We start from the raw sequence: 25,661 nt of genomic DNA on the forward strand, positions 1-25,661 counted from the left end.
ATGAATAAATCAATGAAGGTAGCAGAATAAGATGAAGGAAAAGAGGCTTTATTAATGTCACCACTGCCTCAAGCAACCATAAGGTTGCTCTTTTGTGAGAGAAAGATGATTGGTGGTGATTTAATCTGAAGGTCACCATGCCTCAGGTTAAGGTCAAGGTTGAGAAGGTGGAACCCATCACAGTGGCCTTAGCTGGTGTGGGAACTCAACCCTTGCTGTTGGTATCACTCTGCATTGCAAACTAGCTTATCCATCCCATTCAGGATTTATTAATTGGGGAATTGTGTAAAGATCAGAGTTATGTTGAACTTGTATAATATACTAGTTCAGTTGCAGGTGGAGTATTTCATCCAATCCGGAATTCCACGTTTTCAGAAAGATATGGAGGTGGTTGAACTTCTTTGTCCTTGGAAAGTTAGAAAAATAGGTTGGAGAAATTGGGACTGTATTCCTTGATGAAAAGAAGGCTGAGCGAGTAATTCATAGAGGTATTTAGAATCATTCAATCATTTTTGGACAGAGAGGAGAAATTGTAGCAACTTGTAAAATGAGCGCGGTTGTGATTAGCGAAAGAACTAAAAAAATTGCCATGATGAGAAATCCTTTCACGCATTGAGTGATTAAGGACTGGAGTGTAATACCTGAGCCTGTGATAGAGCCAGTTCAACATATGCATTCTAAAGCAGATTTATTAGGGGATAACAGACAGGGTAAAGTGGAGAACGCACTAAGTGAGATGATCATTTAAAGAAATGGTATAGGCATGATGAGTCAAATAGCCTCCTTCCTAATTCTAATAATTTTGTGATTTTGCAGCTTGTTGACAAACCCGTCCCTGTGGAGCATCTTGGGGATGTTTACTTTATTATATACGCTATATAAATGAAAAAGTGGAATTTAGCTTAATTGGCTAGATGGCTAGAGTTTGGTAAAAAAGCTTGGTTTTAACCTCCATACTGGCTCTTCCAGCTCATGGAGGGCTACAGCATTGCTTTGCCTATGTTTAATGTGACAAGGTGTCCTTCAAACTATGTAACCAGTAGATTTCTCTAATGGTAAGGTAATAGGAGCTTGCATAGTCCAATGGGTATGGAATAAAAGCAGAATTGTTGGAGAATCTCAGCAGGTCTGCCAGCTTCTGTGAAGAGAAAGAAGTGTCTACGCTTTGAGTCCAATGGCCCTTCTTCAGAACCACTCTTCAAACAGAAGCCCCAATGGGTATGGTTCCTGCCTCTGAGTCAGGTCAAGTCCCTGTCTAGGATTTCATGGAAAGGAATTTGCATCTATAATATGACCAAATGGGTTGAACATCAACTTATAAATCTTTCCAATATATGCTAAAGGTAATGGCAAACATTCTGGATCATTCACATGATGAAAAGATTATAGGTATCTCTATGATCACCATCTTGATTTCCAGGTTACCACACACACATGTAAAAATGCATATTGCCATCATCTGCAAAAAATCAGAATGGTGTGTTGCCTTCCTGGTGCCAGGATCAAGGATGTCTCAGAGAGGGTGCAGAATATTCTCAAAGGGGAGCGGAACCAGCAGGAGGTCATTGTCCACATTGGACCTAATGACACAGGAAAAGAGATTCTGAAGGGAGAATATAGAAAGTTAGTCAGGAATTTCAAAAGGACATCCTTGAGCGTAGTAATATCTGGATTACTACTGGTGTGTCAAGCTAGTGAGAATAGGAATAGAAGGATAGAGCAGATGGATGCGTGGCTTAAAAACTGGTGCATGGGAGAAGGATTCACATTTTTGGATCTTTGGACTCTCTTTTGCAGTAGAAGTGACTTGTACAAGAAGGACGGATTGCACCTGAGTTGGAAGGGGGCTAATATACTGGCAGGGAGATTTGCAAGAGCTCGGGAGGATTTAAAGAGGGGGGTGGGGGGGGTGGGACGCAGGGAGATAGTGAGGCAAGAGATCAATCTGAGACTGGTACAGTTGAGAAAAGAAGCGATTCAGTCAGGGTAGGCAGGAACAAAGCAGAGAACAAGGCGGGACTGATAAATTATACTGCATTTATTTCAATGCAAGAGGCCTAACAGGGAAGGCAGATGAACTCAGGGCCTGGTTAGGAACATGGAACTGGGATATCATAGCAATTACAGAAACATGGCTCAGGGATAGGCTGGCAGCTTGATGTTCCAGGATACAAATGCTATAGGAAGGATAGAAAGGGAGGTAATAGAGGAGGGGGAGTGGCGTTTTTGATAAGGGATAGCATTACAGTTGTACTAGGGAGGATATTCCCAGAAATACATCCAAGGAAGTTATTTGGGTGGAACTGAGAAGCAAGAATGGGATGATCATTTTATTATAGATCCCCTAATAGTCAGTGGGAAATTGAGAAAAAATTATAAGGAGAATTCAGTTATCTATAAGAATAACAGGGTGGTTATGGTAGGGGATTTTAACTTTCCAAACATAGACTGGGACTGCAGTAGTGTTAAGGGTTTAGATGGAGAGGAATTTATTCAATGTGACCAAGAAAATTTTCTGTGTCAGTTTGGAGATGTACTGACTACAGAAGGTGCAATACTTGACTTACTCTTGGGAAATAAGGCAGGGCAGATGACTGAAGTGTCAGTGGGGGAGGGGGGCACTTTGGGCCAGCACCCATAATTCTATTAACTTTAAAATAGTGATGGAAAAAGATAGATCAAATATAACAGTTAAGTTCTAAAATGGAGGAAGGTCAGTTTTGACGGCATTAGGCAAGAACTTTCAAAAGATGATTGGGGACAGATGTTCGCAGGCAAGGAGGTGTCTGGAAAATGGGAAGCCTTCAGAAATGAGATAACGAGAATCCAGAGACAGTATATTCCTGTTAGCATGAAAGGAAAGACTGGTAGGTGTAGGGAATGCTGGATAACTAGAGAAATTATGGGTTCGGTTAAGAAAAAGAAGGAAACATATGTCAGGTAAAGACAGGACAAATCAAGTGAATCTTTAGAAGTGTATCAAGGCAGGAGGAGTTTACTTCAGGACAGCAAAAAGGGGTCATGAAATAACTTTGGCAAATAGGGTTAAGGAGAATCCATAGGTTTTTTACAAATACACTAGGGACAAAAAGGTATCTAGGGTGCGAATAGGGCCCCTCAAAGATCAGCAAGGCAGCCTTAGTGTGGAGCCACAGGAGATGGAAGATACTAAACAAGTATTTTGCATCAGTTTTGACTGTGGAGAAGGACATGGAAGATATAGAATGTGGGGAAATAGATGGTGACATCTTGAAAAATGCCCATATTACAGAGGAGGAAGTGCTGGATGTCATGAAACGCATAAAGGTGGATAAATCCCACGACCTGATCAGGCGTACACTAGAACTCTGTGGGAAGCTAGGGAAATGATTGCTGGGCCCCTTGCTGAGATATTTGTCTCATTGATAGTCAAAGGTGAGGTGTCAGAAGACTGGAGGTTGGCTAACATGGTACCATTATTGAAGAAAGATGGTAAGGACAAGCCAGGAACTATAGACCAGTGAGCCTGACATCAGTTGTGGGCAAGTTGTTGGAGGGAATCATGAGAGACAGGATTTACATGTATTTGGAAAGGCAAGGTCTGATTAGGTATAGTCAACATGGCTTTGTGCTGGAAAATCATATCTCACGAATTTGACTGAAAAAGTAACAAAGAGGATTGATGAGGGTAGAGTGGTGGAAGTGATCTATGATAAGATAGTGAAGAAGGCATTTGGTATGCTTTCCTTTGTCGGTCAGAGTATTGAGTGCAGGAGTTAGGAGGTCACGTTGCGGCTGTACAGGACATTGGTTAGGCCACTGTTGGAATATTGCGTGCAATTCTGGTCTCCTTCCTATCGGAAAGATGTTGTGAAACTTGAAAGAGTTCAGAAAAGATTTACAAGGATGTTGCCAGCGTTGGAGGATGTGAGCTATAGTGAGAGGCTGAACAGGATGGGGCTGTTTTCCCTGGAGCATCGGAGGCTGAGGGATGACCTTATAGAGGTTTACAAAATTATGAGGGGCGTGGATACTGTAAATAGACAAAGTCAGAGTGTGGTGGCGGAGGGTTGCTTTTCAGACTGGAGGCCTGTGACCAGTGGAGTGCCACAAGGATTGGTGCTGGGTCCTTTACTTTTCATCATATATATAAATGATTTGGATGTGAGCATAACAGATATAGTTAGGAAGTTTGCAGGTGACACCAAAATTGGAGGGGTAGTGCACAGCGAAGAAGGTTACCTCAGATTACAACATGATCTTGATCAGATGGGCCAATGGGGTGAGGAATGGCAGATGGAGTTTAATTTAGGTAAATGCGAGGTGCTGCATTTTGGGAAAGTAAATCTTAGCAGGACTTACACACTTATTGTTAAGGTCCTAGGGAGTGTTGCTAAACAAAGAGACCTTGGAGTGCAGGTTCATAGCTCCTTGAAAGTGGAATTGCAGGTAGATAGGATAGTGAAGAAGCATTTGGTATGCTTTCCTTTATTAGTCAGAGCATTGAGTACAAGAGTTGGGAGGTCATTGAGTACAAGAGTTGGGCTAGGTTGGTTAGGCCATTAGGAACATTGCATGCAATTCTGGTCTCCTTCCTATCGGAAAGATGTTGTGAAACTTGAAAGGATTCAGAAAAGATTTACAAGGATGTTGCCAGGGTTGGAAGATTTGAGCTGTAGGGAGAAGCTGAATAGGCTGGGACTGTTTTCTCTAGAGCATCAAAGGCTGAGGGGTGTCCTCATAGAGGTTTATAAAATCATGAAGAGTGTGGATAAGATAAATAGACAAAATCTTTTCCCTGGGGTTGGGGAGTCAAGAACTAAAGGGCGCAGGTTTAGGGTGAGAGGAGAAAGACACAAAAAAGGGACCTTAGGGGCAACTTTTTCAAGCAGAGGGTGGTGCATGTTTGGAATGAGCTGCCAGAGGAAGTGGTGGAGGCTAGTACAAATGCAACATTTAAAAGGCATCTGGATGGGTATATGATAGGAAGAGTTTGGAGGGTTATGGGCCGGGTGCTGGCAGGTGGGACTAGATTGGGTTGGGATATCTGTTCGACATGGATAAGTTGGACCGAAGGGTCTGTTTCCATGCTGTATATCTTTATAACTCTATGGCTCTAAATCAGGAAGTCAGTTGCATCAATTGACTGGTTAACTGTTGTCGATCAGATTGGTCCCACCAGCATGGGGTTTGTTCCCTGGTCTCACTGGGAAGGATTCAGGGATGCTACGCACAGTGCCAAAAGACTTCCGCAGAGCAGTTTTTTACTTACCACACAAACAAACCTGAACCAAATCATATAAAAATGAACAGGCTCAATAATGAGAGAAAAACTTTCTGTTCTTGCTGTCTTAATCACAGCTCAGTGTTTATGTCTCCTGGGCTCAAAATAAAAAAAAAGCAAATTTTCATAAAATAATGGAAATTATAACAGAGCAAACCTTTGAGTAATCGGAACTCTCTCCTGCAGCTCCACTTGACTTCATACCCTTTTAAGTTCCTTTTTTTCAAATATTTGTCCTTTTAAGCCTTAGTTTTTATTCCAGTCAACCACTCCATATTCAGCTTTGACAACAGAATCAAGAACTTTCTAACCCATGGTGTAAAAGCTTTTCTGCTCCTTTTCCTCTTAGTGCCATCCCTGTCACTCACCATTGGAAAGAGTTCTTTTTTTACCTATTTTTCCCTGGTAAAGTCCCTTTGTTTCACTCATTCCTCTGTTGCTGCTCCTTGCTCAACATTGCTCTTTTTCCCAACTTTGTTTGCTTGTCTCTCTGCCCCATTACTCAAGCCTAAAAGCCCTCTTTGTCTTCTCCCCACTTTCTTCATCTTCTAACCCAGTATCCTGATGCCCAATCAGCCACCTTTGCTTAAGTTCACATCCTCAACTCGATTTCCCCTTTCTCTGCCTTTTTGCAGTGTGGGTAGGTGTGAAAGGATTTCTTGGGTAGGAATGACATCACCATGAGCCAGCCATTTCCCTGTAGTTACATGTTACAGAAGCAGAGATCATCTAGTGGACAGAAAATGTAAAGCATGGAGGTCTCCCAGGATACAAGACATATCCATTCCACGAAGCACCCATCCAATCTAGGAGAATTAGCAACCCCAGTTAAGAGTCACAATGTATTTGCAGTTTGCGACAGCTAGTCAATGGATAGTACTGCATATGTAAAGAATATACTAGCTAAGCGTACAAAAAGTGGAAATTCAGATCTAATTACATGCAGCAGGATTGCCTTCTGGTATAATCTTCAAAAATTACATTTGGCTATGACTAGATTAGATTAGATTAAATTTTATTACCACGTGTACTAAGTACAATATACAGGAGTACAGTGAAAGGTGTACAGAGTTACCACTCTCCGGCTCCATCTTAGATTATGATAGTTAGAATTAAAAACGCGAGCTGAAATTAAGGGAACAGAAAGAAGAGGAGAAGAAAGTGTCAGATCACTGCTGCTGCTGCCAGGAGTCTAGAGCTGGGCTCACCAATGCCACCTGCGACAGACCACCAATGTCGAAGTTACCATGCTACAGCACCATCACTTGCCAACGCCATCTTGGAATCAATTGAAGTATCAGAATTCACAAGCTTCCTGAACAAATGCAGGAGTGTAGCCAGTGCTAACATAAGAGCTGCAGTCGATACCAATGTCACTGCCACCATCACTACTTCAAGTTCTGCGCTGGGCCCACCAGCATTGAAGTTGCCACACTTCAGCACCGTCTCTCACTGCTGGGCCCATACTTGCTGCTGTCACTGATGCCAGTGGTTCTGCTACAGTCAAGCTCCCCAAGGGCAAAAGGTAAGAGAGAACAGTAGAGAGAGGAAAATTGGAAGAAAAGAAGAAAGAAAAATCACACAACACCAGGTTATAGTCCAACAGGTTTATTTGGAAACACTAGCTTTCAGTGCACTACTCCTTCATCAGGTGGTTGTCAGCAACGCTCCGAAAGCTAGTGCTTTCACATAAACCTGTTGGACTACAACTTGGTGTTGTGTGATTTTTGACTTTATCCACCTCAGTCCAATACTGGCCATTTTACATCAAGAAAAAATGAAATAGAGAAATGGACGGAAGAAAGCAGTGGATGAGTGAACACTGCTACTCCATCACCACCATCCTTGATGAAATGTGTTTACAATTCAGAGCAATACATTAGCTTCAAAGTGTTTTGAGATATCCCAATTAACTAAAAGGCATTCCGTAAACACAAACCATTTGATTCTCTAAGCACTGTTGAGGTAAATTGATGCTTTACTTCCCTCTAGTGGTTTTACACAGTCTATCACTGTGAACTGAAACCTGGAGTTATTATTTTCCCACCAATAATTTTGTCATAAAGTAATGAGGCTGAAATTGTGCTATATTAGTAGAAATTGCCTTTGGATTATTAGACTATATGAATCACTTCCCCAAGCATAATTATAACTTTGTTAAAAGGCAGCCATTGTTAGTTTGTGCAGAATTGAGTCACAAAACAAACAAAGAACTTGGATAATTAACTTCTAAGTTAGATCCAATATTTGCAAGTTAAATAAAGAACAAGATATTGAAATGTGTAATATGGGAAGAAGAGAGAATAGGGTGGAAGGGTCGGAGGGAAGAAAGGAGGGAGGAAAAAAGGTCCTTTTTGTAATTTACAAATGAACATTAGTGATTTAAGTAGCTGGTGGGCATCTCGGTGCCATAATATGAAGAAGAAAACAGCCTGAGAGTGAACAAAGTATTGAGTCTTGGTCAGTCTTTATCAGAAGTGGCTGAGTTCAATTTTAGCCATTGTTCCACAGGCCAGATCGTGAACTTAGGATGCCACGGATTTATCTAACCAGGGACTTTATAGGATAGAAAAAGTAAAAAAAAAACTAATTTCCCCTGGAAAGTGAAATGGGGAAGGAAGTGGTGTCAGGGAAGTCCTCAAAAAGTGGGAAATAATCTTAAACTCATAGCCAGGCTAGGTAGGAGTGAAATTGAAAGAGATCTTGTTGTGGTTCTGTTCGCCGAGCTGGGAATTTGTGTTGCAGACGTTTCGTCCCCTGTCTAGATGACATCCTCATTGCTTGGGAGCCTCCTGTGAAGCGCTTCTGTGATGTTTCCTCCGGCATTTATAGTGGTTTGAATCTGCCGCTTCCGGTTGTCAGTTCCAGCTGTCCGTTGCAGTGGTCGGTATATTGGGTCCAGGTCGATGTGCTTATTGATTGAATCTGTGGATGAGTGCCATGCCTCTAGGAATTCCCTGGCTGTTCTCTGTTTGGCTTGTCCTATAATAGTAGCGTTGTCCCAGTCAAATTCATGTTGTTTGTCATCTGCATGTGTGGCTACTAAGGATAGCTGGTCGTGTCATTTCATGGCTAGTTGGTGTTCATGGATGCAGATTGTTAGCTGTCTTCCTGTTTGTCCTATGCAGTGTTTTGTGCAGTCCTTGCATGGGATTTTGTACGCTACATTGGTTTTGCTCATGATGGGTATCAGGTCCTTTGTTCTGGTAAGTTGTTGTCTGAGAGTGGCTGTTGGTTTGTGTGCTGTTATGAGTCCTAGTGGTCGCAGTAGTCTGGCTGTCAGTTCGGAACATAGGAACATAGGACAAACAGGAAGACAGCTAACGATCCGCATCCATGAACACCAACTAGCCATGAAACGACACAACCAGCTATCCTTAGTAGCCACACATGCAGATGACAAACAACATGAATTTGACTGGGACAACGCTACTATTATAGGACAAGCCAAACAGAGAACAGCCAGGGAATTCCTAGAGGCATGGCACTCATCCACAGATTCAATCAATAAGCACATCGACCTGGACCCAATATACCGACCACTGCAACGGACAGCTGGAACTGACAACCGGAAGCGGCAGATTCAAACCACTTTCAATGAGGGAGGAAATATCACATAATCGCTTCACAGGAGGCTCCCAAGCACTGAGGATGTCACCTAGACAGGGGCGAAATGTCTGCAACACAAATTCCCAGCTCGGCGAACAGAACCACAACAACGAGCACCCGAGCTAACAAATCTTCTCACAAACTTTGAAAGAGATCTTTGCGTGCAAAAAAACATGCATACTTAAATAGCCACCCTAGAAAATGCTGTGGGTGAATTGACATTTTCCAGTTTGAGTGATGGATTTTTTTCATTTCAAAACATCAACAGGTATGAACAAAGGTGGGTAAATAGGTTTGAGATACAGCATAACCATGAAGGGCAGAAGAGTTCTGAGGTTGAAAGACCTATATTCCTGTTCCTAGGTCCCTATTTACCAGAAAGGAAATAAAAACAAAAGAATTGTGGATGCTGGAAATCAGAAACAAAAACAGAACTTGTTGAAAAAACTAAATGACTCTGGCAGCATCTGTATAGAGAAAACAGATTTTATGTTATGGGTCCGGTGACCCTTCCTCAGCCATTTATGTTTTTCTTCCTATTTATCACTCCCACTTCCATAGGTTTCGTCAATGAAAGTGGTGAAAAAGTGTGACCAAGTCAGTTAGTGGCTAGCTGCACTGACTGCCATGCATCCCTTTCACCATCTCTCAGGGAAATCAATGTAAGGTATTCCAAGGTGTTACATAAAGAATGTTTGGAGAACTTTCATATGTTTAAGTTCAAATCAAAAGGTTGACAACACAGCTGAACATCAATACCTAAGCATACATCACATTATTTCAAAAATATTAATTTTACCAAATATACATAATTCTTACTTTTTTTGCTATTAAAGGTGGTGATCTTTTCTCTTCTGAAGTCAACAGAGCATTAGAAGACGACCTGATGATCATCTTTTCACTAACTGTTCGCAGGTTGTCTTTGTAGACTGAATCTACATCGATATCAAGTGAATCGATCTCTGTGATCTGCAGTCCTTCTAGAATGAAATATGCCAGTGGTAGCTAGAAATTATAATTATTTGCTTATAAGACAAATAAAGAGCATAAAGCAATTAGCACGCATGTTTGAGTCAGCTAATGGTTACAAATGTGGCCTGAGTGTCAAAACAAATTCCTTTGAAGTAAGTCATTATTTACTTCCTTTGATTCCTCTCACTTTCATTCACAATGACAAATAATCATTGTAGCACCACAAGAAAATCTTTAAAGATTTTAGGAGAAATCAAATTAAAAAGCCTTTCATTGGTTGTTAGTTAAGTATTACGTTTTCCAATTTCCTTGTAATCTATTATCAGGCATTTACAAGTACCATGTTGGAACAGTTACAGGAACCTGGAATTACGTGTTAATTTCTTATCTTTTTTGTGAGTTGTGGTGTCACTCACTGCTTTCTTGGATTTCACATCTAGCTCACTAGTTTATGCTCTTTAGGGAAAGAGATCTGCTAAACTAACTTAGTCAAGTAAGGTTAATGTGATCAACAATGTAGTTGATTCTTAATGATCCTCCATTGTGGATTAGCTCGCCCCAGTTCAAGGGAACACAACAAATGGTGACTTTGCAAGTGAAATCCAAATCCCATTAAATGATAAAATAAAATAATTGCATATGGAAGGTAGCATGTGAGGAATTCTGAAGATGAACCACTGGGGCACCAGTCCAACTTGTCTTAATTTACAGTTCATTAGAAAGGCTTACCTGTCTTGGTGCCTCCTAGTTGCCTAGGCTCAGCTGAAGATGCAGAGTTGTCTATGTGTGTGTTACGGAAGATCTTGCATGATGGGCTGACTGGAGTAGGTTGGCTTTCACTTTCCGAAATGCAAGGCACATTGAGATTAGGACCAAAAGCAGAAGGTACATCTTCTGTTTCAGTACCACATGGGATGTTGGATTGAGATATTGCTGAAAAGCAAGCCTCTTTTGACCTTGCATTATGGTTGTTTTTTCTGATCTCCACCATCCCATTGTTGATTGAAGGCTGGAATTGACAAAGATGTAAGCCAAGTGTTTTATTCAGTAGACGTTTAAATCCAAGAGTTAACATAACTCAGAAAACATTAAGATTAGAGTTGGAATTAGATTTCTTGACCCATTGCAGTTGCATAGGTTAAAAGATCCACTCCATATATATTTTTCATTATAGAGTGATGCCATAGTCTAAGTAGAGTCAAGTTTGCTGTGCTCCCCTGGATTTTTGGCCAGTTGTTTAGAAGCTATTAGGCTCTCTAGTCCTCAGCCTTTATATCCTCTCAACTCCATCCCCACTTAATGCCCCTCACAAGCTTCAAGTAACTCACCATTTTTCCTACCATTTCCATGTTCACTTATAGTCCTCATGTCATCTGCATAGCTACTCACCATGTATTCATCGCAGACAGATATCAGGGGTCACATGGAGCTAAAAAAAATCTTCAAACAATCTAAGATAGCTCTCAGTCATATATGATTAAAAATGAAAAATATCATATTTGTGATACCTATTCAATTATTTTCAACCCCATAACTTTGCAGTCTATTTCAAATGTGAGCAAATTTCTGTTCAGATTTCACACCAAAGAAAATAATCCTTTCATAGCCTTTATAAACTGTCAACCAAACTCTGAACTCTGAACTCCAAACTCCATGCTGAGTTTGTTGTAGCTTTTGAAATTGAACCAATCAATCTTAATGCTGTAATAATAGCCCTTGGAGAAATGTCGACAAATAACTCGATTGAAACTGTATGGCCAGATGAGGCTTTATTTCTAGCATACTGCAGATGCTACTTTGTCAATGCATTCTAGCTGAAGATCTTTTTTAACTTGTACTGATAGCTGTAGACTGTTATTATTAATTTTTGTAGAGCAGTGAATTTTTAAAAATCTTCAGTTTATGACACTTAAACCATTTGTATTATCCTTCAAGAAGGATTACATCTACTCCATTAATTCATGATTTCCCATATTGTAAGTTCAGGCCCTTTCAGCAGCCAAAGTAGGATCAGTTTGAACTCAGTATTAAGCTCAAATGGTTATGCTGAATTTGATTTTGCTTATTTGTGAATCACAACAATCTTTTTTTCCCAGGCAAACAGGATTGAGACTTCCTTATCCAGATTCCACAAGTGACTTTACAGGGTCTGTGGAGTTTTCCCAATTCAGCGTAATTCCAACAGATAGTGTAAATCCTGGGCCATGCCCCCCTAGAACCTTCAGCTATTACATCCACTACCATACCTACTCATATAAGACCATCGACTATTTTAGAATTGGAAAGACGTTGGCCTGGTGGTGTAATCACTGGACCCAGGTAATGTTCTGGGGACCTGGGTTCGAGGCCCACAGTGGCAGACGGTTGAATTTGAATTCAATAAAAAAAAATCTGGAATTAAGAATTTAATAATCAACGTATGGGAAAAGCATAGCTGGTTCACTACTGCCTTTTAAGGAAGGAAATCTGCCATCCTTACATACATGTGACTCCAGACCCATAGCAATGTGGTTGACTCTTAACTGCCCTCTAGGCAATTAGTTGTGGTACAACTAGTGATACCCACATCCCATGAATAAATAGCAAAGAAATCAACTTGGAGGGTAAAAATGCAATTTTTCTGTATGATCCACATTCTTAAAAACAGTCCCCTGTTTCCTCCATACGCATCTCTTAGACCAACAATGCAATACTCATGGATTTCTTTGTAAACAAACTAGACTATCATTCATCTGCCTCTTTGTACATTCCTTTTTTCTGATAAGCTATATCCTGTCAATCTCCTCCCTACCCCTCAATTGTAATCTCCATATTTTGTCCCCAGTTGTCACTTGCTCTTCTAGTTTGAGCTACAAAAACCTCATCCCTTGAAACCATTCCCACCAAATTCCTAACCATCCATTTTCCTTTACCGGACCACATTTTAAATAGATCCCTTTTCTCAGGCACTGGCCCGTACTTTTGAATAAATATTGTCACTTTTTCCCATAAGTTAGCGTTGGATTCTAGTCCAGCCACCTTTTCTACCAAAATACTAAAAGAGCTAAAATGTTCTTAGATGTTCAGATTCACAGTTCTCAATGGCAACTATGAATGGGCAATAAATGCTGTTCCAGTCAGTGATGCCCAAATTCTATGAATGAATAAAAAAGAAAATATTTTCATCCATTAATACTGTACTTGCTGTGCTACATTGGCTCTTAAAGTGTAAAACGTAACTTTCTTATTTCAGTGTGTACAGGCCCATATCTCTTCCTATATCTGGAAATCCTACCAAACCCTCTGAATTTCTTGAGTCTGTGACTGTAGTCACTTGTGCATCCCACCTTCCCAAGATCCCACTTCCTGGAATTTCCTCCAAAATTCTTTTCGCCTTGATACAACCTTTTCCTTTTTCTCAGCCAACTTTACGGTCACCTTGTCTGATTTCTAATTTATTGGCTTGATCTTGTTTTTCCCAAGCTTTGGTGTGGCATTTTTCTCTGTTGAAGTTTCCATAATCCAAGATATTGATGCAAAGGAGTGCTACCTGTGTGGTCTATAGTGAAGATGTTGACCAACTGAAGCACCGTGACCATCAACTTAGCACAGACACAGTATACAAGCATTTATCTGAAATAACATGCCTTTTTAAAAACCTGTTGTTGTTATTTTAGCAGATCCATTGAACTGAATGACTTAATTTCTTCGCTAAAATTGAGCTTGCTATTAAAAGAATCATTCATGTGCTGGTATCCTAATGTAATTTGTGAGACTATACTTTTATCATCTTTTATAATTCATTTGGAGTCATTAGAAATTACAGTATTTATTGCTCATCCCTTACTGTCATGGGAAATGTGATGATAAGCCATATTCCTGAATCCAACAGGCACTGAATTCACTGAGTTTCCAGGCACATTTTTGCATATCTGGGATAACATATATGCCACAAAAAAGTAAGAGCAGCAGATTTCCTTCCCAAACTTGAAAGGTTTTTAAAATGACCTGACCAGTCACCATTTATGATAATAATTTTGATTTATTTTAGATATTAACTATTTAATTTCTTTAGTCAGGGATGCAATGGCCTAGTGGTATTATCACCGGACCATGAATCCAGAGATCCAGGTAATATTCTGAGGATATGGGTTTGAATCTTGCACAGCAGATTATGGAATTTAAATTCAATAAATATTTGGAATTAATGATATCCCATGAATCCATTGTCAATGATCAGAAAAATCCATCTGGTTTACTAATGTCCTTTAGGGAAGGAAATTGTCATTCTTACCTGGTCTGGTCGACATGTGATTCCAGTCTTATAACAATGTGATTGAATCTTAACTATCCTCCGGGCAATTAGGGACGGACAATAAATGCTGGCCAAGTAAGTGACACCCTCAACTCATGAATGAACAAGCAAAAAACATAGAGGGATAGTCTATTGTATTATTAATGAAGTAACGTAAATATGATAGTATTATTAATAAAGTAACATAAATATGATACTATCATACTCCGTAAAATAAACAAATATTTTGGCTGGAATTATCAGCACCTGAGCAACATGGGCTGTGATGAAAACGTTGGAAAAATCAATAAGATTTTGAGCAAATACATTTTTAATGTTGAGACCAATAATTCCCATTACCAACAAAAGTTTAAAAGCTCCAGATTCTGCCTTGCTTCACCCTTCACCACAGATACAAAGCCAAGCAGCTTATCATGGTTGTCAGGACTCGTCAGTCAAGGAGGTGGGCATGTTGCTGTATGGCACCTTGGTATACCATTCTTATATCTCCACCATTGACCAACTACATACATGTCAAATGCATTACACGTGCTTCAACTGAATGGCCATGTTTCAAAGTCTAAGAGGAGTAATACTCACTCAAGTTAAGAGAGAGATCCTACAGCCGGAGGGAGGGTGGAAGGGCAGCACAATAAGTCAAAGACATCATCTGACATCAGGTATGGGACACTGGGCACAATCAGTCCAATGTTTGGGTGATCATAGTTAGGAATTTTCCCCTGTAAGGGTGAGGAACCAAATGTTGAATTCTCCACCACCCTGGCCCTTTCTGCCATATAGTTGGCGGTGTTCTCCTGGAGTGAGGGAAAGGGAGGTTTGGGTGAGATGAAAGTGGGTAGCATGGATGTTGGTGCTGATGCAGTCATGGGAAAATACTAGGGTGCCCCAAGTGAGTGAATAAGAGATATTCAAGCCAGGTTAAGAGTCTGGAGGGGTTAGGTTCGGTGATAGAAAGTGAGGGAAGATGTTGCTTGCAACAGTCAGGGTGTTAGACCGTGGGTCTTGATGGGAGGTCTGTAAAGTAGCAGTGATAGAACAGCATGAAGTAGCAGACAGAAGATGACAGCACTTCCCTGTTGAAGCAGAGAAGTTCATAAACTTCCCCTTATACTGCTGAGAATTCCTTCAGTCTGTGGAGACGACACTGCCCAGATGACAATCTTGGACAAGGCTGGCAGGGTCTGGTGTGTGGTCACCTTTGTTTGTTCTTGGCAAAGAGGATGACTCCGTTCTGCACCACCTCATCCACCAGGAACTGCAGTTCCCTGTCTCTAAAGTGAGTCATCAGTTTCCCTCTGTCTGCCATATCCAGGACAAATGTCACAAAACATGCAGGGCAGCTCCAGACTGCCAGCACTTGCCTGGATGGACAAGGATATCCTGGCAGTAGTGAGTACCTCTACTTACAGTGTGTGGGTGAATCAGGCTAACATTGGCAAGTGGGGGTCTGGTACAGAGTTAATGATGCATGGTTGGGATGATTGCATGAGAAAATCCACGAAAGCATTGTGAACAGAAACTCTCTATGAAATTCAACAAAAATGACACTTAGGTAATTAGGGCGAAATATTCTTTTTCCAATGAGTAGGGTGTCGAGTGATGTTGTCTGGTTACTGTAACAAACCATTTCGGTTAATAAGCAGATTGTTACTCTTTACCTGCACTGGTGATTTGCTGCTCGGTCTAAGGAATTTTGGTCGGACACTACGGAATCCTTTTGCTGCAAGACTGTTTTGGGGTTTACCTTCCGGAAAACGGGGATTCCAAACTGCAAAATAAAGAGAAAATGAAAAATGGAAGTGGGCACATTGGTTTGAACACCATACCTGAACAAGCCTTCACTGGGTAAACTGAACAAACCATCAGCTACCAATATATTTCTCAATAGCCTTCTTTTCAAAGGTTTTTCCAATAGCACTTGCTCAAATATGAATTAAGACTTGTTACATTGTATACAGATTCTCCGCAGCACAACTGCTGATACTAATATGAATTCAGGACTAATTTGAAAACCAGTATTGAATGAATATCTTAAATCCATTATGGTTACTATGAATGTTAAATGTAAAATCATTGAAAGATTTATAAAGGAGACCATTATCCTATTGTTTACACGACAGCCAGTAATGAGCCAATCAATTAGCTTGACCCTACAATTCTTGATTCAGGCTAAGCATCTCAAGATATTGCTTTAAAATGCATTAAGGGTTTCTGCTTCTACTATCATTTCAAGCATTGAATCCCTGATCTTCTATAGCCTCTGATTGAAAAAAAATCATATTTATTGCTTTTTAATACTTCCATCAATAGCTTTAAATCTATACCGCTTGTTATTATTTTCTGCACCACAAAAAATGGGTCTTTCTTCTTCATTTTATCTAGATCTGTCATAATTCTGCATATTTTGTTGAATCTGTCCTCAGTCTTCTCTTTCCAAAGAAACCAACACTAATCTAATCAATCTTTTCTCAAATATTTTAAAATAATCTTTAAGGATAACTTAGTTACTTGCCACAGGGAGAGAAAAGTTATATGTATTTCTACAGTGACTAAGATGATGGCTATAAAAATTTGCAAGATGAGAGATAAGTCTTGCAATGCTTGCTGACGCCAACCTCACTCTCAAGGGAATATGTTTTTCCTTTGTTTTTATACCATGTTATCCAGATGCCTTGAGGCCCAGTCAGCTCTGTTCCATCATGATCAAGCAGATAATCCCAATTTTGCTGATTGATTTACTTAATTCAAGGGGCATTGCACGTTCTTGTGTTTGTTAATTACTATTCTCAAATGTCAGTGCAATTACACTTCAACCAGATGGTCAGTATTAAGTCTGGAAGGAACTTTTAAGTCCACTTGTGCAGGGACAAATCAGCTAGGGTGAATAAGAAAGAATAAAGTGATGGCTAGAGAGTCAACAGAGTACAACGTATAAACTCTACGTCCTATACTATTAACAACCTGTGATATGTTCTATACCATTAACAACATAGTACAAACTGTGATAGGTCACACTGTGTACAAATGTTACAGCTAATGTGGAATTCAAAGATACTTTTAAACTGCATTGCATCTGTAGAAATTGAACCTCTAATTATGGTTCAATTTCTACAGATGCAATACAGTTTATGAGTATCTTTGAATTCCACAATAGCTGTAATATTTGTACACAGTGTGACCTATCACAGTTTGTACTATGTTGTTAATGGTACAGAACATAGAGTTTATACTTTGTACTCTGTTGATTCTCTAGTCATCAAATCATTAAATTAATTTCTGGGATAGAAGTTAGTTTTGTTCATTTTTAGATCAGAACCATGCAGTGCATGAAGAGCAAGTGACATTTTGCATTAAAAAATTGAACACTTGGGTGATAGTTAGGAGTTAGAGATCTGTAAGGCTGCATCCTGGGAATAAATCTATTAGCAAGGAAAGAAAACATGAGACAGCAGCTGGAGACCCAAATCCCAACTGAAACAGAGATTCCAACCTCATCTGCATAATGCTAGTAATTTACAGGCACCAATCCTGATTCCACTTAAGGATCAGTTGGACCAGTTGCTTCTGTGGCATTTAGGTAAGTCCTGTGAGGTGGGGAAAGCCATAACTTGGAAAAGGAATGAGCAAAGAATGGCAATGCCTACTCCAACCTCTGGGCAAGTAATCTTGTAAAGAATTACACCTTTATTGGTGCTGCCTTCCTGTAGTCATTTTAAAGATTCCTGGTTAGACTGGATAGAGTCAATAATAGAGTCATAGAACATAGAAACAGACCGTTCAGTCCACTATGTCTAAGATGACCAATAAACACCAAGCTACACTAATCTTATTTACTTGCACTTGATCCATAGCATACTATGCCCTGGCCTTCAAGTGCTCAGCCAGATGCGTCATATATGTTGCGAAGATACCTGCCTCCACCACACTCCCAGCCAGTTTCATATTTCCAACACTTCCTGGGCAAACATAAAAAAAGCCCTCAGATCTCTTTTAGTCCTCACCTTAAACTTATGTCACTGGCCTTAGACACGTCTGCCATGGGGAAAATACTCTCATGATCTACCCTGTCTATGTCTCTCATAATTTTGTATACTTCACTCAGATCTCCCCTCAGCCTTCTCTGCTGCAGGGAAACAAACCCAACCTAACCACTCTCTCCTCATAACTCCGACTTTCCATTCCAGGCAACTTCCTGGTGAATCTCCTTTCACTCTCTCCAGTGCAATTTCCAATACTGTGGTGATCAGAACTGCACACAGTATGTCTAACCAAAGTTTTATAAAAGTGTAACAGTTGTAAAGACGTTTTTGTTTCTATTTTCTATTCCCTGGCTAATGAAGGAAAGCATCCCGTATGCCTTCTTTCCCAAATTGTCTACTTGTGCTGACACCATCAGGGATCCATGGGCTTGTACACCGACATGCATTTGTTCCTCAGTAATCTCTAGACACCTACCATTCATTGTGTAAACTTCTCTTATTCGACCTCCCAAAATACATCACCTCCCTCTTATCAGATTTAAATTCCATCTGCCATTGCTCTGCCCAATTTAGCAGCTGATCCAGATCGCTGTGGCCTGAAACCATACTCCTCATTCTCATCAGCTCCCCAAATTTTGTGTTGTCAGCAAATTTACAAATTAAACCATCTACATTCACATCCAAGTTGTTAATGTACAAACTGGGGATTCCAGCACCGAACTCTGTGGTGCACTGCTGGTCACAGTCTTCCAATTATAAAAACTTCCCTCCACCATCACAATTTGCCTCTTATTTGTAAGCCAATTTTGGATCCATTTTACAAACTTGCCTTGGATCCCATGGGTTCCTTACCTTTTGAACAAGTGCTCCATGTGTGTCCCTGTCAAAGCCCTTAAATCCATGTAAATCACACCCACTACATTACCCTCATCAATATATTTAATTACCATTTTGGAAAGCTCAACTAAATTAGTCAGACAAGATCTCCCTCTAACAAATCTGTGTGGACTAACACTGATCAATCCCTGCCTTTGCAAGTATTGATTAATCCTGTCCCTCAGAATTTGTTTCAACAATTCCTTACCACTGACATCAGACTAACTGGTCTGTAATTGCCTGGCCTATTTCTGCTGCTCTTCTTGAACAAAGAAACCACATAATATATCCTCGAGTCATCTCGTCCCTTATCTGTGGCCAGCAAAGTGTTAAATATCTCCATAAGGGCCCCACAATCCCCTCCTTTGCCTGTCACAGCAGTGTGGGTTACATCTCCAGAGGCCCTGAGGATTTATGCACCTTTCTATTCACTAAGACACCTAATAGCCCCTTGTATTTGATCTTAATATATTCTAGAACTTCACTTTCCCAATTAAAGTCCCCAGCTGCAATGTGTTTCTTCTTTGGTAATACAGTTGAAAAATATTATTTGAAGTCCTCATCCACATACTCAGGTTCAATGCACAGAATGTTCCTTTAATATTTGCACATGGAATTGATTATCCTGAGTGTATCAGACCCACTTTTGATTAAAATGAAAACATTCAGTGCATGGAGTATAAAAACAGAACAACACTAAATGAATATAAATGTATTAATACAGCAAGATAATAGTGAGAGGAGCAGGTTAAATTTATAACAACAATAAACACACCTGATTGCATCTTGTCACCTCAACGTTCAGCTTCACCTGTATTAGCAAGATGTTACAAAATAAAATTAATGCTTATTCTTCTGAATCCTTACATGTATACAACTTAAAAAGATCCATCTCAGATATCCCAAAACCCCTCCCTGAACACATTCATATACACACAAACATCCCCATTTACACTTTAGTAATATCAGTACATGAGAATTTACTCATTTGTTGAGAGAAGACAGCAATCTTAAAAATAAATAACATATGGTAATTCAATGCTTTTCACAATCTTTGACATTCAACAGTGTTTAACGACTAATTAAGTGCTTTTGAAATGTTGGATTGTTGGAATGTAGGATAAGTGGCAGCTGACCTGCTCCCAGCAATATTCATCAAACAGGCATCAGATAACTGCTCAAATCATCTATTTTTGAGAGTTTTGCCTGCAGGATCAATATTGGTCAGGAGAGCAGGAAAACTCCCACAGACTTTCTCAGAATGTGTCATGGGACCTTTTTGTTTTTATCCGAGAAGTTAAAATACATTCCCCAGGATTGCAGCAACCCTTAGGCCACTGTACAAGGCAATAGTGGCATAGTGCTTGGGTTCACAGAGAGTAACCTAGAAGTGTGGACTAGTAATCTGGAGAAATGAGAACAAGTACCTTGATTGACATTGCAAACTTTAAATTTAGTGAATTAAATAACTCTAGAATAAAAATCTTGTTTTAGTTACTGATAGATTGTTGCAAATATATATTTGATTTTCTGTCCTTGCCGAGTGTTGCTATAATGTGAATTCAGACCCATTGCAAAGTAGTTTACTCTTAATTGCCTCCTGTAATGGGTTAGCAAACCATTCAGTTCGGTCAATTAGGAATGAGTGATAAATACTAGCCTTACTGGCGCTGTAGGAGAAAGTGAGGACTGCAGAAGCTGGAGATCAGAGCTGAAAGTGTGTTGCTGGAAAAGCACAGCAGGTCAGGCAGCATCCAAGGAACAGGAGATTCGACGTTTCGGGCATGGCTCATGCCCGAAATGTTGATTCTCCTTCTCCTTGGATGCTGCCTGACCTGCTGCGCTTTACTGGCGTTGTGTAAATCTCGAGAGCAAACACAAGAAAAACTGAACTAATAGCATAAATCACATACTGTAGTTTCTGAAGTGAAGTTTGAACCCGTGACTTTGAGGATTCAGAGCGACCACTGAACCATGACAAGCAGCTCGACAATCGATTACTGAAACTATAACAGCAGCGCATATGACATGCAAACAGTTAATGTTACAACACTCGATAACAAATACCAATAATTTCCTGAATGCATTGGTGCAGTTGCTGAAATAACTATCTTGGAAACATGAATACATAAATACCATTTTATCAATAACTAAAACCAAGATAGAATAATATAATTTGGCTCCCGGGGGCTCATTCTCCTGGGTCTTGTAAGTCTCCCAAAAAGCTGATCTGAAATGTGTAACATCTAAGATGACCTCTGGAACAGTTTTATAATTTGAGCTCTATAATTAATACTTCAGATTTTTCTGAGTCAATCCTACAGTGTAACTGTGGAAATTTGAAATGTGGAATACCTGCTTATATGAAAGGATTACTATCAATAGAAGCAGTTGGGGAAGGCAACTCCACTGGAACAGTAATCTTGAACTGTCAGGCTGAAGTTATGGGGTCTTGGGTTTAAGTCCCACCATAGTAGATGGTGAAATTTGAGTTTAATAAAAAACAGTTGTTAATATCAAGATGGTAACACTTTTGATTGTCATGAAAATCCATCTGGTTCACTGAAGTCCTTCATGTGACTCTAGACCTACAGCAATGTCATTGACTCTTAATTGGCTTCTGAAATGATCCTGACAAGCCACTGAGATCAAGGTTTACTTCGGGATGGGCAATAAATTCTGGCCCAAACAGTGATGTACATGATCCATGAATGAATAAAACAGAAACAGATTGGTAATTAGGTTTTAGATAGATGTAAAATTATACAGATGTGCCTGAGTCCTGAACCATTGAATTTGATGGCATGCACAATGTTGCTGACTGAGGATGTGGTGCTTGATATATACGTGAGGCTAAAAAATGGCATGTCTGTCCTTTCAGGTGTAAGTACAGGAACCCATGGCCCAGTTTTGCAACAATGGCCATTAGTCATCCATCACCATCAAAACTGTTAATTACGATAGATTGCTGTACAAAGCAAAACAGCTGCTTCCTTTACCTACACAACAGTGGAGCACACTTCAAAATTATTTCATTGTTTATAAATAATTTGGGGCATTTTGAAATTGTGAAAACTACCATATAAATAAGTCCTACTTTAGGAGATTCTAATCACTGAACTGACACAAAAAACCAGGTACTGTGTAACATTTCAGTTATTGGTTAAATAGTGATGGTTTGAGTTCCACTTACTGATTGACTGCAATTTCTACACTCTAATGTCTTTATGCACTCAAGGTTGCAATGACTGTAACCTCTATTTATTAAAGTAAAGAACCACCCAGAAGTCAAAGTAAACCAGGAATATTGTCACAAGGCCCTTTCAGTGCTGTTGCCCAAATCTGGACCTGGTTCAAATGAAAATGACCATAGTTTTAAGTGAGATGCAATAATATGAGTAGTATATATGAATTTTATATCTTCATTAATTTAATCTTTGAATGCAAAATTTATGCATATATAGCTGACTGTTTAGAGAGATAGGATTTAGAAGCAGGTATATACTTATCAAGCCTGCTCTGTTATTCGATAAGCTGACTGTTTAATCTGACTGTGGACTGAACTCCACTTTCCTGTTTGCTTCCTAAATCCACAAATTTACATTTCTAATGCAATTTGTGATGGTAACTGAAATCAGAAAAGCTGAAAGGTCTTGTAAAGTCAGGTACAGTATCCATGGAGACCAACAAATCCACAATTCAGACACCCTATTCAGGAGAAGGATTTCTGGTGAAAGACAAAGCATGGAATGTTGATTTGACAATTCTGTTTAGTTGTTTTCCTGGAAGCTTCATCAAATAACATCTTCATATTTTCAATTCAGACAAACAACACCAATATCAATATTTATAAATGTTAATTTTTTTTTAATATAAATGTTACAGTGATTTTTCACCTGTGTTTCAGTCAGAAGCATCCAGGAGATTAAACTTCAATTCACGGAGATGCCAGAATAATTCTGAAAGCATTGGCGTCTGTAAGAAAGTAAGATTTAAAACATAGCAGCATTAAGAGAATGGCCATGAATAAGTGAATTTGAGTCACTTTTCTGTTTGGGTGTTTTGCCCTAAGCTGTTGTAGAATTCTTTTTTAAAACAAACTTAAGTCTGTCAGCCTGCAGCACATTTTCAACTTACCCCAAACTTCACAGCAATTAACTTTTACAGAATTTAAAACCTTGAATTAAATGCTGTAATCTAAGATAGTGAGTGACTGGAGTTCAGATCTCAAGTTTTCTCTGTGGTTACACAATACTTATTACAGTTGTTTTGAAGTGTGCATCGGTATTCAAACATTTGAGTAGGATAGAAAGAAAGGGAAGATAAAAAGAGAGTAAATATAAAACTCAAAATATACATAGAAAATACTACTTGGTTATCTTTAGTTTTGATACCTTATTTAGAACTATCAGGAACAACAATATTGCAATCATGTTTCAATTGAAGATCATGGATTAACAAAATTACTTTTTGATATATTGTAAGTACAAAACATAACATGAATCTAAAATCTGTGTAAATGGTGATGGTTTGTTCTTGCATTTTCACAGTTTGTCCTTGTCAAGATATAACCAAATCTATTATTACTTTACATTCCACCTTCCCAAACACAATGATTGAGTCAAACATTATTAGAAATAAATGTAAAATTTTAAGCTTACCAACATTTGATTCAGGTTTAAAAACACCAGCAGAGATTATTACTCCTTCCTTTCCTTACACCAAATTCCAAGAGTAAATCAGTTCCTATATACAATCATTTACTGTACTTAAAAGCCATTTGCAGTCATGGGAATAAAGTCAATGAAAGTTAGATAAACAACACGTGTAAACATGGTCAAGGTAGGACGTTTTGACAGGACTTGCAAGCCAGGTATATTAGAGAAGAATGTCAGCATAAATTCCAACAATAGTACTCATCATTCTTAGATAATTAAGTCCATTTTTCCTATTCCCTTTCTTTGCTAAGATTACAATAACATATACCATAGCTGAATCAATTGGATGAATGAAATTATATGATGTTAGTCATATTTGGGAGAAATTACAAAGCTTTTGAAAAGTTGAAATTATCAACCAGGACAGTTTAACCGAAGCAGTTTTTGGCTTTCTTGAGTATTCTAACAAATTACGAAAGAACAATGGAACAAGACGATGTTGTTTAGCTCCTTGAACCTATTCCACCATTCAATTAAATTATAACTGATTTGATTCTAACTATCCACCCTTGCTCCATATCCCTTAATAATGTTGGCTTACAAAAATTAATACAGCTTAATTTTTAAACTCAATACAAATAGATTTGACGTTATTCTATTTTGAGACTATGGGTTGAATCTTAGTATTTGAAATTAAATGTGAGTTGTATCAAATATTTTGAAGGGAATCTTGCCACGCAAGACAAATTTCATATAATATCTTATCAAACTCAGCTCATGACCAACCTGCCCAACTGCTATATTAGCTCCTCCATCCAATTATATCCCTATTTTGCAACACACCATTTCCCAGAACAACTCATCGCTCAGCAGATATCTGCTGAAAATAAAGCACCCTAGCATTCACAGCATGTTTGAGAAACTCTACATCCAGACAAATAGTTGAAATTTAGTGTTGCTCTTCAACAAAGTTGCTCTGGCCATTTCACATAGATCACTCCTCACATATCCAACGCCATTTGCTCACCCTAATCACTGTTTAACCAACGGCCCAAATAGTTCACCTATTTTTAGAAACATCCCATCTAAATACTCTCTTTGAGGCCTAATACCCATTCTCCAGTACCTCGCGATCACTTGAATCGTGTCCAGGGTAGCATCACATACAGGCACAATTTTGGACACATCCAAACAAAACATCTATTTTCAGCCAGTGAAAATGAGCACAAAGGGCATGATTAGGGTCTGCTGATCTCCCCTACCATACAAACAAATGTTGGCACATTGATCTTGACAGTCCATGATGCTATTTTATACCCACATCCTGTCAATTCGAACTGGGGTATTAACCACGTCCCCTCTGTCACTTGGCACCTAATATAGCTGAGCTCTGTCATCAATAACTTGATATTTTTCCAGCTCAATGTCCTCATCCTCCTACTTGGGTGACTGCTCCCATTCTCCAGGCTCCTCAGTATCTTTTACAATGCATCATTGGTTGCTTCAATTATGAAAAGCAAGGAGGGTGTGACACATTCTAGAGGTACCTATACTATACAAGAGGGATCCCCCGAGACCTTCTCCAAGCTATGGAACTAGACCTTCAGCAGCCTTGTTGCCAGCTCTACCATGGCCCTGGCCAGAGCAAGTGCACAAACCTAGTGAAGGTGTCACACTAACTGAGTGATCAATATATTACAATAAAATTGAGTTCCTACAGCACTCCAACTCCACTTTCCATTCCGTTCCATCAATCATTCCATTTTTCATTACATTTATTACAGTCTATCATCATAGTTACATGAAATATGAGTTAACACTGTCACCTCTGTGATGCGGAAGACAGGGGAAATGATTAAAAATAGACAAATAATAGTCAAACGTGTCCCAGCACTTGTGGAACTTCTCAAAGGTGCTGTGGAATAAGGAGAACCTTGTTAACTCACATGTCATGTAACTGTAATGATGGCCTCTAATGAATAGACTAGGAAGTGGAAGATGGAAGTCTA

The 25,661-nt window shown here is 39.3% G+C and overlaps 1 protein-coding gene across 5 annotated transcripts in view; it reads right to left on the reverse strand.

Moving 5' to 3' along the window:
• Positions 1-25,661, reverse strand: part of LOC132823229 (sorbin and SH3 domain-containing protein 1-like) — a 115,161-nt gene that overhangs the window by 69,369 nt on the left and 20,131 nt on the right. For 4 of the 5 annotated variants that reach the window (XM_060836861.1, XM_060836860.1, XM_060836862.1 and 1 more), the window contains exons 2-6: positions 22,891-22,969; positions 19,770-19,805; positions 15,797-15,906; positions 10,574-10,853; positions 9,692-9,852 (exon numbers count right to left, since the gene is read on the reverse strand). In XM_060836861.1, coding sequence (XP_060692844.1) covers positions 9,692-9,852; positions 10,574-10,853; positions 15,797-15,906; positions 19,770-19,779 — 561 coding nt within the window. In that variant the 5' untranslated portion in view covers positions 19,780-19,805; positions 22,891-22,969. Of the gene's footprint in view, positions 1-9,691; positions 9,853-10,573; positions 10,854-15,796; positions 15,907-19,769; positions 19,806-20,907; positions 20,948-22,890; positions 22,970-25,661 lie in introns of those variants that run through there. The other variant, XM_060836859.1, reaches the window with a different exon arrangement.

This window comes from Hemiscyllium ocellatum, chromosome 16 (genome assembly GCF_020745735.1).
Source record: "Hemiscyllium ocellatum isolate sHemOce1 chromosome 16, sHemOce1.pat.X.cur, whole genome shotgun sequence".
Lineage (NCBI taxonomy): Eukaryota > Metazoa > Chordata > Chondrichthyes > Orectolobiformes > Hemiscylliidae > Hemiscyllium > Hemiscyllium ocellatum.